The sequence below is a fragment of the Ambystoma mexicanum genome, chromosome 9, assembly GCF_040938575.1.
Source record: "Ambystoma mexicanum isolate Mex_15411 chromosome 9, UKY_AmexF1_1, whole genome shotgun sequence".
Classification (NCBI taxonomy): domain Eukaryota; kingdom Metazoa; phylum Chordata; class Amphibia; order Caudata; family Ambystomatidae; genus Ambystoma; species Ambystoma mexicanum.
This window is the reverse complement of record NC_090931.1, coordinates 890,618,831-890,634,373: the sequence shown is the minus strand read 5'-3', so window position 1 is coordinate 890,634,373 and position 15,543 is coordinate 890,618,831. Positions and strand designations below refer to the sequence as shown.

Genomic DNA, 15,543 nt, shown 5'->3' with positions numbered 1-15,543 from the left:
CTTTGCCATGATCCACCAGGTTAGGCCCCTTCTCTCCAGAATGGTTCCTGCAGCCTCCCATCATTCAGGGAACTCACCTTGCTATCCAAACAATATGCTTATTATCCCAGAAGCTACTTGCAGAGAGTGTCACCATTAGCCCCACTTTGTGGCTATGAACCTTAAAATCTCAGCAACGATTAAGGCCATCTGAAGCAAAAAATGGTATCCCTAAACTGAACTTCAGGTGTTTATCAGCATTGTTTGTATGCCAGTGCTGCATCCTGTATGCTACCTAACAACACTGATCTATTGTTATTGCGCTGCACAGAAATAAGGCCTTACCATGCTTTTCATCCTCATTCAGCTCCACAGCAGAGTCCTGCAAATACAAAGCGAAAGAGCTTTTCAGGAATTTCAGAAATTAGAAGCTCTGTAGCACAACAAACTGCTTATTGCTGCCCGGAATTGCCGGATCGGCGTTCAGTACATCGATACATTACTTACATCATAATTGCTCATCCATAGGTTTAATCTTACAACTGATTTGCACAATTGTGCATACCCACATCTGTGGTAAGTGGAGCTGGATAAAGACGTGCATGCCAGTGTGGCATCTGCAAGTCTCTTTGACATATCATTCGATAAGAATCATACACCCACTCTTGGCTCATCTATTAATCCGCTCATGATGTGACAAAAGCACAAAGTGAGATTAAGCAAAACAGAGGTGACAATCGGGGGCTTCTAGAAACCAGCTGTGACAATGTTTAGGGAGGGATGAAGGAATTAAAATATCACCTTGTGGGGATTTGGGAACTCACAATTCAAACCCTACTAAGATTCACAAATTATTTGGGGGCATGCTCCTGCAACAGGCCAGGAAACCTTTTTTCTCCATTGCAGAACTGCATTTACAGAACTGTACATGGGCGTTGTTCTTATGTCATGCACTCTCCCTCCTTCCAAACTTGTTGAACAGATTATATAAAATAAAAATAATTGGGAGGAGACAGCATATGCCAACAAGCCTCAAGTCAACAACTTGAACAGCACCTCTTGGCCAAAAGAAACATCCCACATGTTGATGGTCTACCGATGCTAGTGACAGGCACATGCCTCTGAAATGCTATAGATGATGCCTTGGATCTGGTGGAAAGTGAATTAAGTCTCTTGGCACCAGAGCACTTAAACACTCAATGCACCAGTTGATAGCGGCCTGGGACGCAGTATAAACAGAGGACACTCCACCATGAATAATGGGCAGATTATTAGGCCTACAGAAAAGTATTATCCTATCTAATTAAAAAAAGTAAACACCCATTCATAGCCAAATTATACAAAGCGTCTGCTGCTTGAGAATTACGTGGGCTAGTTTGAAAAAAAAAGTAAAACTATGTTCTGCTTCAAATGGAAATCTGATAAAACTTTAGGGATGAAAACAGAATCAACTTTAAAACAAACTTATCAGCATGAAAGACTGTAAACGGTTCCTTACAGAATAATGCCAGCAACTTGCTTACTCTCCTGGCAGACATGACCGCAACCAAAAAGACAGTCTTCCAAGATCAAAGATTAATGTTCGAGGAAGCCCTGGTCTGAAAAGGCTTCCTCATAAGCTAATGCAGAACCACTTCCAAGTCCATCAGAGGGACTGGGGGAAGGAAGAGTGTTGAAATGGGGAATGAAGATGATGCACACCATTATGCCCAATTACTATATTCTTTAAAGAAAAATACATGTGAATAATCCTTGTTGTAACATGTCAAAACAGCTGACAAGCTTACAAGATCCTGTATCTATGCCGGTCTTGGCTAAATAGGACAAAGAGAATGGTTGCCTACAGATGCGGACAAAGAATTTATATTGTATACAAACATAAGTGACAAAAACATACCATTTGCTTTTACACTGCTTCCTCTTTGAATTCTTCCTGGAAGCAAGCAATTGGAATGTTGTGCACCGAATTTCCTGCACAAGCATGAACTAACCACTCAGAAATTAAGCACCTTAGTTGACAGATGGTAGGGATGGGTTAAGAATCAACCCTTTCTCTCGAAGGAGGACGTTCTCCCTCAAGGGTAGATCTAGAATTACGCTGTTCGATATGAGTAGCAGATTAGAGTAGCATAACTGAGAAGGCCAGTTTGGAATGATCAGAAACTTCGCAGTATCTCTCATGAGTCTGCACTTCTACAGAACTCTTAACTGCATGTGCTTGATTAAAGCCATAATGGTACTTGCATGACTAATCTATCAGAAAAACGTCTCCCTACAGACTTTACTCTTTCCCATTCAAGACACATAGGACTGACATTTTAGGTTCTGCCTAATAGCAAACAGGACTTTTCAAGGGAAAGTCCTCCGTAGAGAAACATCCTGGGCAACTTTATGATTCTGTTCCCAACCATAAGGCGAATGAACAAGATGGCTGAGATATTCAGCCTCTGTGTGTACCACAACGCAGATGTAAACTGGTACAGGAAAAGTAATGTTTGAAATGGCCTATTGTCACACCCGACTTTGCTGTGGTGCTGTTGGCATGCACCTGAGGAACTGATGCAGAATAGGAAGTAAGGATTTAGGGGCTAGATAAAAAGTCTACAGTTCCAAAACATATGTGATATTTCATTTCCAACTCAGACCAGGACTATACACGGTTTCTATCCAACGCTGAGACATCCACTGTGATAAATACTTGTGGTTCCCTATTTTGAAAATGTACCCGCTGCAAGAACATTCTATTCCTAACTCCACAGTTCAAGAGCACGAAGCAACTATGGCAAAACTCAGACGTGTGTGCAGAGACTCACAGGATTGATCTCATTGACTAGATAGCTGAAGCTGCATGTTTGCATTCTGAGTGTTAAGAAGATGTTTTAAGTGTCTGCTGGTGAGGGCCTGTAAATACCAACCTCTATTGTTAGCCAAGATTTCCATTAAGTTAGTCCAGACTGTCACCATGGTCATTTGGATGAGCAGTCTGGCTTCACTCTTTGAAGGGGAGAGGTCCAGCCATAAAGCACAGATTACACACAGAGACACCACCACAGAGAGGAACATCCACACAGAGTATTACTGAAGATATATGCTCTATGTAAAGTTAAGCATCAAGAAATACCTACATTAAAAGTTCTTTAAAAATAGAAAACATGTATATAAAAACCATAAACTGTCCCTGAAAATCCCAAACTATAATCTATTCAAATATTAACCACAAACGTATAACTAAGTAACATGTTCAAATAGACAATTTTGAAAATTAGAAAAGGCTACCTGTATAATTGAACAGAACAAAATCAGCAGGAAGCTTCAGCAAAGAGGCTGTTGGGAAGGAAATTACCTTACCCCACCCCCCTAGCCGCAGCCCGAATGAATAAACTTAATCTAAAGCTAGGGGTGAGGGAGAACAGCCGCTACCTTCACGGCGCATGTAAGAGCCCTATAGCACACAGAATTAGATGAATAACATAAGCCATGCCCCAGCCCTAACACTCCATTTTAAATTAGGCCTGGATGCCATTTTTTTTACTAGGCCCAAAATCACCACTCTGAGGGCTGCGGCTTTCGCATCTCCAGCTCACACAGAGGCGCCAAGTCATCAGCCGGCCAGGCTAGCTATGCACGAACCTTGTTCCCACGAAAGTCCATTCTTTCCCTGTCGTCTCAATGTTGCAAATAACTAGTATTGTTTCCAAGAATGCGCTCTGCGAAGAGCGTGAGACAGTACCAGGCCCCAGCACTGTGCCCATCCATCCCCACTAAACTGGCAGTGTCCTCCTGACCCCCACCACGCCAGACCGGAGCCCACCATACTCCTTCGCCCTGACCCCTCAACTCTTTTCATGCCGATAAACATCCAACCCCCCTGGTCTTGACCATTTCAGATTACCCACCACAGATCTAAAGCCTGCACAGCAGTATATCATTCCAATAGTAACACGCGTCTGTTCGTATCATGAGGCTCCACGGAAGGTAGACTGTAGATCAAACCCCTGGGGGAGAAACCTGGTTGTGGGAACTACAGTATTAACAAAGTCCTAAATGTGAGGGTCAATATGCATATATATTATGTCCTTTTCTGTTAGGCCTCCCTTCATATGAGGTTCCGGTGCTTGCCATTGCTAATGAATTACTGGTTCCTGCTTTTTAGCTTAGATTAGATAGAATGTTTCTAATGTGCGACTCGACCTTCACCGCGAGGATGAGCCCAGCTGACCCACGTGCACCAAGATCGACTGGGAAGCAGCAGCCACTTAGCGCCTGGCATCTCCTATGGAGCAGGCTGAACTATATGTTCCCACCAACCAGCAATGTGATTTTTTACCCTATGTAATTCCGTCACCGATAATGCATTTGCCCTTTTTAATGTGCTGCCCGTGTAATTTTTGGCAGAGCGCTCTCGGGCAGCAGTTCTTTGCTGGCATTTATATTATATAACAACATTGTTATCCTTGCAAAGCTACCTCCTTGCTTTATTCCCTAGCGGGGTGTCTATTTTTTGGTGTGGACATCCGAGGTCTAAACATTCAAAGCACAATACAAATAATTATTAGAGTTCAGGGGGAGGTGCACAAAGGCAGCAATGGAAGACTCCACAAGGGGAGGTGCAGGGGCACTTTCAGCAATTGAAGGCCTTTAGATCAAGGAATGCAGAGATTGAGCCAAGCCTTCTAACACTGAATATAGAGGGCAGGGGGCCTTGAAGGGATACAGGCAAAGCCCCAATACCCAGGGGAACAGAATCAGCAAAGGAATACAAGTTGGAAGATCCAAAGGATGTGTACCAGACTCCTGGAGAGGTAGAGGAAGCCCAGGTTTCACAGATGTAGGGGTGGTACCAGTGTCAGGGTTTTTGTTTTGTTAGTTGTGTCGGTTCCTGTATCAGGGCCGTAAACCAGTCTCTGGAGATGGCTTGCCAAATAAACTGTTACTGACTGTTAGGGCAGAATTTCATTTTTTAGGTTCCTGCTGAGGTACTTTCTGGGTTCCCTGAAGTGTTAACCCCCTCCCTTACACCATATATATATATATATATATATATATATATATATATATATATATATATATATATATATGTGGGGGGGTTAAGTGTATAATATTAATATCAGGGGGCTGCGCGGGGTCTCCTTCACATATATATGTGGTGTAAAGGGTTAAAAAAAAGTCTATTTTTTCGGCCATCGCAGTGATCAGATAGATCCCTTCTACTGAAGTACCCGTGCCACTGCAACCCTTTTCTGATGTTCTACTGTTACAAGGTCATATGATACCAGGTGCAGGTTTGCCTTTTAAGCTCCACATGTTAGTCCAAGAGTCATTGTGGAGTAGGTTGCTTGCAGCTGTGATTTAGTTTGTGCTACACCAGGGTTGTAGCCACTATTACTGCATTTGTAGCCTTTGCGGTACTAATCAAATTGTATAGCCCTGCACCTGGCCATTTTGATTTGGATCACCCTTTTGGGGTAATCATATGCCACAACCAAAATGGATGCTTTGCTGAAATGTGCTCATTCTGAGCCCACAAAAGCACCCTTCATTGTGGGTTAAATTGGTGAAGACTGGTTTAAAGTTCTCCAGACGTCCCAATCTACACCCAGTGTGAGAGTGTGTTTGGTGCTTTTTAGGGAAAACCAGAATGGCTGGGTACCAAAGACTTTCTGTACCTGCATGGAATGTGAGTGGAGGGCTGGACCACGCCAGCCCCTGGTTGAATGTGATTTCAGTGGGAGACCCTGTACATTACTCAGATACATTCCCGATTTCCTACCAGAAGGCTGCTGGAATATGGAATGCTGCTGAAAATCCGTAGAACTCCAATGGCTTGTTTCTGCTCCGCCTCAGCTACTTTGTGGGACACTTTGGGCTCCGTCATGGGAAATTTTCTAGCTGGCTGTACCCTCCTGCTCTCCTGGGCTGACATGGGTTTTGGCTAGTTCTTCTGGGTTCCTGTAGCTCTTTTTTGGTCCAGAGATTTCTGCCTTGTGGTTCGTCTCTCAGTGTCCTTTTAGTTGGCCCACTTAATCTGGATTCTTGCTGGGCCTTAGGTTCAAGTCCATCTACTTAGAGCCTACTTATAGCCTCCAACACCCACAAGTGGGCCCTAACCTAACAACCAAATGTACCTGTGCAGATGCTGTTCCTGGGCTGATTCTTTGCATTCAGAGTACCTCATTTTCTGGTGGTTGGTTTCGGTAGAGGGGTGGTTTGAACATCCCTCTCCTATCATAGATCTGGAGTTGGCCTTCTCCCTTTGTAAACATTTCTTTCTGACCTGCTAGATCTTCAACCCTGGGCTCAACTCTTCAAGAGAGTCCTATCTGGGATTCTATGTTCATTCATCACCCTTTTTCTTTTTGCAGCATTTTTTGCCGAAAATGATTTGCCAACAAAATGTATCGATTTCTTTTTTTTATTTGGGGGTTCCCCCAAACCCCAACCCTCATTATGTATTCCCTATATATCACCCCACCCTTCCCTACCTCTTATATGCCCCACCCCCATATTTTTCAATGTTTTCTTCGGCAAAAAGTGCAGCAGAAAGAAAACGGGTGATGAATTAACGTTGTACCCCATCTGGCACACCCTCTGGCTGGTTGCCTTTCTGCTACACCTATGGGGTAAAACAAGAACTTATCTGACTGTTCCCCATATCTGCTGCAGTCCTATGGGATTTAGCCCAATTGTTTCCTGCAGGAGAAGTTTTGGAAACTACTTAAATATCTTCAAATGGACTTAAAGTTATTTACCTGCACTAGGACATTTATCCATTATTTAGAACAAAGACTTTAATTTTAGAACGTACTAGTGGCCTATAGATTGTGAACTCCAGTGCTTTATTTTGCTACAAACTGTGGATAGTTAATCGTGGTGCTACATTTATCACTTGTAGTTACATTCTCGCTATACATTCCCAAGGAAGAACTCGGGCAGATCCATGCTGAATACTGTGATTCTACCTTGACTTTCTGCCTGTTGGCCATTTGGGCCAGTTTCCTTTATTGCTGTAAACCTTTTCACCCCTCCTTTCTAGGACACATATAGGCCTAGCACCTACCTAGGTTAGACGCCTTTGTTGTGTTACAGAGTGAAGTGAAATCCATGGCTTATCCCTTACTGTGTTTATCATATATACTTGATATGTTGGTGTATTTTAAAGTATTTATTTGACTGATTTTTTAACCTTAATGCAATACTAAATAAATATATATTTTACAGTACATTATGTGAGGAGTGTTACGTTCTACATATGTGTATGGGGGAAAATAGTACTTTGGTACCAGCCCATCACCTGCTAAATGTTCTTTCACTCGGGATCATTCTCTTCAAACCCTTCACCAAATGGCTATGGACATACCTCCCTAACAGTGAAGTTGGGAGACCCCCTCAAGGTGACCCACAAAGAGCTAGACACAACAGTAACAGCAAGGAAGCACAATAGTGATCCTTAAAAAGGGATGCTCTGGTCAGCACAAAGGGCTGCCGGTCAGGATGCAGGAAGTTCACTTGAGAAAGAGGTCCAGGTCAAAGGGTCCCTTAATGGACCAAGATAAAGGCTGCTTTGGTTCTGACAGAGGTAGCAAAGGCTCCCTGACCAGTGATTACACAGTCCAGGAGCTCCAAGGATAGCACACAGTATTCAGTACATCAGGATATAGCTGTTCCCACTGGATCAGGAGGAAGTACCTTACTTAGGATTTCCTTGGACAGATGGAGGCAGCTTCATCATCAAACAGTTAGTGGCAAACAATATTGGAGGTCCTCTGCAACATCTCATCTTCCCCAGTTACTTGCGTGAAGTTCCAGGTAGGGCTGATAAATGGTTCCGCATCCACATTCAAAAGCCTGGGGCTTCCGAAGCCTCCCAAAAGGTATCAGTGTGCTACGGATGGAGCTATTTGGGAGACCCTCATCAAGCTTATACCAGGCACTATTAAATCCAAATGTGCCTTTGTAAGGTATTACAGATGTCACAAGAAACACTCAACTCTGAGGCGGTTCAAGGGTTTTCTATTGTAGTTTGAGGAGTGCTAGGGCAGTCCCCCTCTTTCTTGTCATGTAATAAACCTCCTCTCTAGCAAAAGGGATCCTTAAACCACAGGTACATGTTACAGAAGGTTGGCCACTACTGTCTAAAAAGCTGATTTGCACTAAAGATGCTAATCTAAAAGGAGGCTTATTAAACTCCCTTGTGGCCTTCTGTCTGTACTCTATCCAGTCGTTCGTGCTCTACTGAGATGTAGGATGTGTAAGAGTGACAAAGAAGGAAGCTGCCACAAAAGGTGGCATGGTTTTGGTTATATAATTATTTGTGTATAACAAGTCCCTCACTATCATTATGCCTAAGAGGGGGTTCCCTGCCTCAAAACTAATGGCAACTGGTCTGCCAGAATGCCCGTCAAATCAAATGCAACTGTAGTGTGTCACAACCGTCTTCTATCCTTCACACTACAACTGAAGGATAAACTAACCAAGTTGCTTCTCCATGGGAATGTCTACCTTTTGATGCTTGGATAGTGTTCAAAAGAAAGTTCTCTTGCAACAAAATTATGCCAGGGGAATGACTACATTGCCCTGGCATTTGGGTTTCACACAGCCTTTATACAACTCAAAATCCGGGAGAATGTCTCCCTTCTCCTGGTGTAGATTCATAGAGTTTACAATAAAATCGGTGGCAATGACTGCCTTTCCGTGGCACCTTTGCAACTCTCAGTTCAAGACCAGGAGAATGAACCCCTTCTCCTGGTATTGCTTGGCACAGTTCACAAGGCCAGGTGGAATTACTCCCTTCCCCTGGTGTCTCAAAAGTTCTTTCTCACAACCCTCAGCTTGACTTACACTTTGCTACACTGTTTTGTTGTTAGCAAAGTCCCAAATCCTTCTTTGCTGATCACTGGGATCAGCACCGCCACTGCGATGAAGTTATCCTTGCTTGCTCAGTTCCCTTTTGTTGGAATCCCAGACCCTTCTCTGGTGGCCAGTGGGCTTATTACTGCCAGTGCAATGAGGAATCTCTCCTCGGATGCTTGGTTTGTACTGGTTGGGGTCTCTGGCCAGCCTCTGGTGGTCAGCATGCTTATTGTCACCACTGAGATGAGGAAGTGATGCTTGGCTTATGCTGGTTAGGTTCTCCAACCCTTCTCTGGTGGTCAAAAAGTCGAAAACTTAATTTCGAATAGCAAAAATGTCGAAAAAAAAATGTTGAATGTAAAAAAGTCGAAAACACATACATATAATAGGAAAAGTCATAATTTCGAAAAAAAAATGTCGAAAAAAAATCGAAACCCCAAAACACTTTTTTTTTTTACACAAATACTAACATTTTTTATGGGGGGGGGGTCCCCCCCAACCCCCCCATCCCAAACCCCTACCCCAACCCCCCCTCCTCCCCCCACCCCCATAGATATACCTTTAATTATTTTTAAAAAATCTTTAATATAATATTAAATAATTAATTAATTATTTAAAAAAACCATCCCAAACCCCTAACCCCAACCCCCCCCCTCCTCCCCATCACCCCCACCCCCCATGGATATACCTTTAATTATTTAAAAAAAAAGTTTAATAAAAAATGTATTATTAACACATAAAATCGCAAAAAAATCGAAAACAATTCGACTGTTTTTCGACATTTTTATTTTCGAATAAATATTTTCGACATTTTGACTTTCGAAAATATTGTATTCGAAAATATGACTGGACACCCAGTGGGCCTATGGTCGCCACTGCAACAAGGAAGTTCTCCTCAGATACTTGGTATGTCGGTGCTAAGGTCCCCGGCCCGTCTAGCTTCCACCTCTGTTCCCTCTGGGTCTCTCGCACCTTTAAGGGATTTCGGGATACCACCGGGACTAAGGTTCTTCTCTTTGCGCACCGTTCTTCTCGCTTCGGTTTCCAAAGCAGTGCTGCGTCTCTGGTCTGCTGCTGCTCACCTGAACAGCCCACAGTTCCAGTTTCCTATGCACTGGTTAAATCCCCCTCACTCTGCTGAGATTGGGAAACTCTCCTTAGCCAATCCGGCATGCCTTCTCCAACCAGGGCATTCATGTAAAAAGGAAAGTCTTAAAAAGGGGGCAAAGCCCCACCCAATGTCTTTGTGGGTTTGCCATGTTTCTGGGATCCGTTCCTGTGTTGTCTCAAGTTAAGTCTGTTCAAGGAGGGTGGGTATGGCTACTCGCTATGTCACTGGGGGTCAAAGGAGTCTGAGGGCTTGCAGATGCATGCCGGTGTTCTCTCGGGCAGCAGTGCAGGTTTGCCGTCAGCCACATCCAGCCGCTAACACATCGGTTTGCTCCCTCTCTGCCCGGGCTTCCCGCTGCTGGCGGTCTCTGATGTCACATCTTCATATCTGGGGTAATTATTTCTTATTGCTGATCTTTGAATTTAGCTGTGCCATTTGCAGCAGCCTCTCTGAAAGGAAAAGAGAAACACTGGCAAGCATTTTCTATCGGCGGTAAGGCTAGCGCATCTAATGGTCTGTAAAAGTAAAGGCTGGCAGCTAGGGAAAAAACAGGTAAAGGGGCCCTCTCAGCTACCTCAGCCCTCAGAGTTTGGGCTGGCTCTGGCTTTCTCCTTACCCCTCTCATGCCCTGCTCAGAAGGGAACTCATTCCCTCTTGACAAGGCCAGTCACACAGGTCTGAGTCAGAGTACATGCAGACGGAATGGACCAAATGGGCGCTCTTGCTGAGAAAAACAAAGAAGGAAAATAGTCAGGGCACAAGGCTTAAACGACTTGGTAGCCATTTTGCTCCCAACACGTGGCTACCAATGCATTAGAAAGGCTACACTGTAGTTTAATCAAAATAAAAGTACACAGTTGCCAACTGCTTATGATCCAACACTTTATGTGTGAGAAAACCAAACTCAGGAAGAGAATAGGGTACTTTGAGAGTAGCCCAAGCCTGTGCAGTTTTATGAGCTATATTACTAAGGGGAAAAGATTAAAAGCTAATTTCATCCTTCAGTTGGGCTTTGAAATAAGCCTCACTGCTTGCAAAAATAGGTTTAGGACACGGGATGCCATCAGCAAGCCTGGTAGGGTAGAGGACTTATGCTACCAAAGGTAGCAAAATGAATCCCAAAGTTAAGGTTTCTGATCCAACTGTGTCTTGAACAAACTTGAGTTTTCTGAATGACTACAATTCTCTCTGAAGTGGAAAGCACTATCCATAGAGACAAAGCAAACACCATCCCAAAAAGATCATTCTATGAAATGGAAAGAAAATTGATTTTTATTAAAAACCTTAAATTGAACAGTGTTGCGCACTTTCTGAGTATCAAAGTTAGTCCTGATTTTGATGTCAGTTTTTATATTTTTAATAGTGTGCATGTATATAGTGCACATTCAATAGACATAGAAGCAGAGCTCACGTAGGACATTCTCCATTAATTTAGCACATTTTGTAGCTCTTCTATACGTAGAAGACTGGATGTTATAAGTGTGTGTTGTAAGAGCGTGCATCTTAAGAGTGTATGGTGTAAAGCGTATCAGTGTTTGGTACCTAGTGTGAGGTGTATAAAATGTGTAGTGTTTGTATCTACACAATGTACATCGCCAGTATGTTTCATTCACATATAACATATGTATCTTGTAAGTGTGCGCCGCAAATGCAAGGCTTAAGTGTATGCATGTGTGTTGTAAGTGTGTGTGGTGTAAGGCGTTTGAGTGTTTAGTATCTAGGTGTCTGGCAGGTGAGTTGTGGCGCATAGGTAGCGTATTAGTGTTAGAACATGTGTATTTAATGGTTTTATGTCAATGAGCCTCCAATAAATATAAAAACTCACATTGAAGTCAGGTTTGACTTTGATGTGAGTTTTTATATGTATAGAAGGCGTATAAGAGTTGTCCAGTTCATAAATGAATGGAAGACATCAGTTCCTGCAGCCAACTTGAGTCGGCCCACTCTCCAGCTGTAGGCTAAAAGAGAATCCTCTGGGAACACCACTCAGAAAGTAATCACCTCATCCCAGCAACATCAGGGACAAAAACGAAAAGACCAACCACTCATTGATTCACTAAGCCATCAGGTGACGACAGCATGCAACATCAATTCTAAACACTTTAGAGGCGTTTAGCCAGGGGCATCCCAGTTAAGGGTAGTACAGTGAAGGGTGAAGAGCAGCCATTGACCAGACACTTTGCCTATAAGCCTTTGGTTTTTGCCTTCCTACCTGCTGCACCCGTGAGTACTGTTCGCTTCTAATTACGGTGCTGTCTCTCCACACTGCACTACTCAACTATAATCCATTCATTCTTGCTGCTCCTCCTACGCATCTCTCCCTACGCTTTCTCCAATCACGCTCCAACTTCTTCCTTTCCTATCTCCATCATAAAACTTGCATTTTTGAAACTCCCATTACGCCATCTCTCTTGCACCTCCTACTTCCAAAAAATAAAGCCGACAAGCTAACCATACCTCCCCCTAACACCTATTCACCTCACTTCTCACTGAGCATTGCACTCTGGAATGCTCAGTCTGTATCCAACAAAACTTCCTTTATCACTGACTACTTTCACACCAGCTCAAATTAGAGACTCTTAACTTTCCCACACTCCCTCCCTCCCATACTCTGCCTACTCTACCATCATCCTCTACCTCCATCTCCCACTTAAGTCACACTAATACTGAAGAACTCCTATCTCTACTGATGAAGGCTAAACTCTCTTATGCCTCTTCAGACCCTCTTGCTCCTTAGCTAGCCAAGCCTATTTCACCTTTAGAGGCATCTGACCTCGTTGAACTCACCAACCTGTCCGTCGACTCAGCTTGCTTTCCCTCCATTTTCAAAATGGTCACAGTCACACCTCTCCTAAAAAAGCAAGGGGATGACCCGAACATACCGGCTAACTTTTGTCTTGTGTCTCTCCTTCTGCACTACTTAGTGCATGAAAGAGTTGTCTTGCTGTCTTAACAGAATTTTTAAATATCCACAGCCTTAGAGACCACCTACAAGCAGGTTTCCACTCCTGTCACTCCACGGAAACTGCTCTCATGAAAGTCTCCAATGTCATCTCCTATGCCAAGCACCCCAACCTATCCCCTGCCTATCCAGTTCCCACCTGACACTATCCCCTACTCTTCTTCACCTAGAAACCTCAGGGTCATCAATGACCCTATCACACCTTCTCAACTTTTCATCTCCAAAACTACGGCGGCAGCTCACCTCAACCGTGTAAATAGAATAAGTTACTTACCTGTAACTCCGGTTCTCCAGCGTTGGTACCTTTCATAGATTCATATGCAATCCTCCCTCCTTCCCCACATGGCTTGTCTTTTGGCTATTACTGACACTCACGTGTGCTTGCCAAAACTGAGGATAGCTGATGCGGGACGAGCTAAGGCAGGTGTTCCTATGGACTGTGGGCAGTATGACCCAAAATGGCTATGATGGAGCACAAAAGTGACTGAAGTTTTTCAGTTTAGGTTTAAACTCCTCTATGTTACTGCGGATTCCCAGTCTGACGACGGGGACTACTCACAGCATGTGAATCTATGAAGGAGCCAATGCTGGAGAAATTATGAAAATCAAGCATCTCCTTCCTTTCAACACCACTGAGTATCTCTTAAACACTCTTGTCTTTTCTAAACTGGACTACTCTGCCATTATCCTCTTTGGGGAGATCAACTCTCTGTTCTCTCGACAAGATCATTCACTTCACTACCAGGACTTCGCTTTGAAGTCCCTCACTTCATACCTACTTCCCCGTACCATCACCAGGCTGGATAGCTGTGGATGTGAAACCGGTCCCAAATCCAATTTTGTCTCCTGGTTCACAAATCTATACAGGGTAAGGCAACACTGTATCTAGCCTCCTCTATTCAACTTCCTAGGCCTCACTCACTCGGCTGCGTCTTCAGATTCCATCGGAGCTTTGATCATCTGCTCCCCAGCAGCCCGAGCGCTCGCCTGGAGGCCGTGCTGCTGGCAACTGCATCAATGCAATGAGGGATGAGTTAATCCCAAAGATTTAACTCCATTATCTGTTTCTTGTTCTGAGAGAAAAAAAAAAAGAGAAGAGAGAATATTTCACAATTTGACTCCCAAGTACATGTTTATTTCTTGAGCACCTGCTGTCCGGCCCGCAGTGCCTCCTTTGCCCAAACCCTCTGGGGGGCCCTGAGGGTTATTGACCTACACTGGGTGTTTCTTCTCTATTGCCGTTTCGTGGCAATTTCAAGATGGCTGCCACCTTCAACCACAATCTGAGCCCTGCCTGAGTGCTCACCCATTGATCCTTTCAACTTACTAAGTATCCCATGGGGGACCAGCAGACTTTAGCTGGCCCCCTCACCAAAGGCCCACTTCCCAAGGCCCCTGTCTGCTGCCGGGACTTTGCGGGAGGACTTCCTGCACAGGTTACTGTGCAATGATGCTGGCACTTATCCGCTCGACACTGTTCTTCTAGTGATCTGAAACAATTGTGACTCAACACATCTCCATGGTTTCGTTCACCCAATCTACACCTGCCTCCCACCCCTCTGACTGTCCCACCCTCAACCCGTCTAACCTGAACTCCCTCTCTCACTACCTACAGCATTCCCCGGTGGCTGTAACGTGTGTTCACCTCATTTGCTTAATTTTTAAATCTATCGTTGCCCTGTGGCTCTAACTCTGTTCACCTAGCTGCAAATTCTTGTTTCTGTCTGGCCCAGTAATTCCATTGTGCTACCCTGTCCTACTGTCTGATACGTTCCAACTCATCTGCTTTCACTCCCAAACCCCCTCTTTTTTTCTCTCTCTTCTTCTTCTTCTTCTTCCGCCTCTGCATCACCTATGGCACTCTCCGTTTCACCTATCTTCTCCAACTGTTTCTTCATTGAATATCCTTCCCTGCTCACTAAGTCTGGCAGGAGGAAGTTCAAAAAGAATATCTTGGTTTCTAACTCTGATTTCCCTATCGCTGACACCTACACCAGCGCTTCCTCTGGCAGACCATCACCGACATCCTCATTGTCGTTCCTTCGCCAGACCTATGGACTCGTCACATGGTCTCTGTGCTCTCTCCTTTCTCTTCCTCTCCCATTAATGGTGGCACCAGATGGGAGGCCCTCCAGGACTATTTCCACTCCTCTAAGGTCATCATTAATGTCTACCTGAATGGCACCGTCTTGGTCCAAGGCCCCCAGGCTAACCTCCTCCTCTTTGACAGATGCTTCCTGCAACTCATCAACTTCCTTCCTTCCCCTGCTGTTTCTTGCCTCCCACCTCTGCCTCTTCCCTGGCTACCGTGCCCTCTCCTCCTTCCGTCTCTACCCCCTCAGGCTCCTTCACCTCTGCAGGGTGCACCTCTGATTTGTACCCCTCCCCGGAAGTCTTTCAAGGTTGGCAACCTTCTCCATCTTGCCACTCTCGCTCTGCTGTCAATCATTTCTCTGACATCTGCCGTCTCCTGGAAGATCTTGACCTCGATGTCCTTGATCTCACCAAGACATGGTTCACGGCCAGCTCTGTCAAAGTAAGTTTTGACACTCTCCTCCCTGATGGCTACACTATCCTCTCCACCCCCAGATGTGACCGACCCGGTGGGGGTGTAGCCTTGATCTTCCCAGAGTGGATTCCA

The 15,543-nt window shown here is 44.5% G+C and overlaps 1 protein-coding gene across 4 annotated transcripts in view; it reads right to left on the bottom strand.

Moving 5' to 3' along the window:
* The window catches only part of TRAF3IP1 (TRAF3 interacting protein 1), a 1,297,461-nt gene that overhangs the window by 196,046 nt on the left and 1,085,872 nt on the right, over positions 1-15,543 (bottom strand). For all 4 annotated transcript variants that reach the window (XM_069616014.1, XM_069616012.1, XM_069616015.1 and 1 more), the window contains one exon: positions 325-361. In XM_069616014.1, the coding sequence (XP_069472115.1) occupies positions 325-361 (37 nt within the window). The remainder of the gene's footprint in view (positions 1-324; positions 362-15,543) is intronic.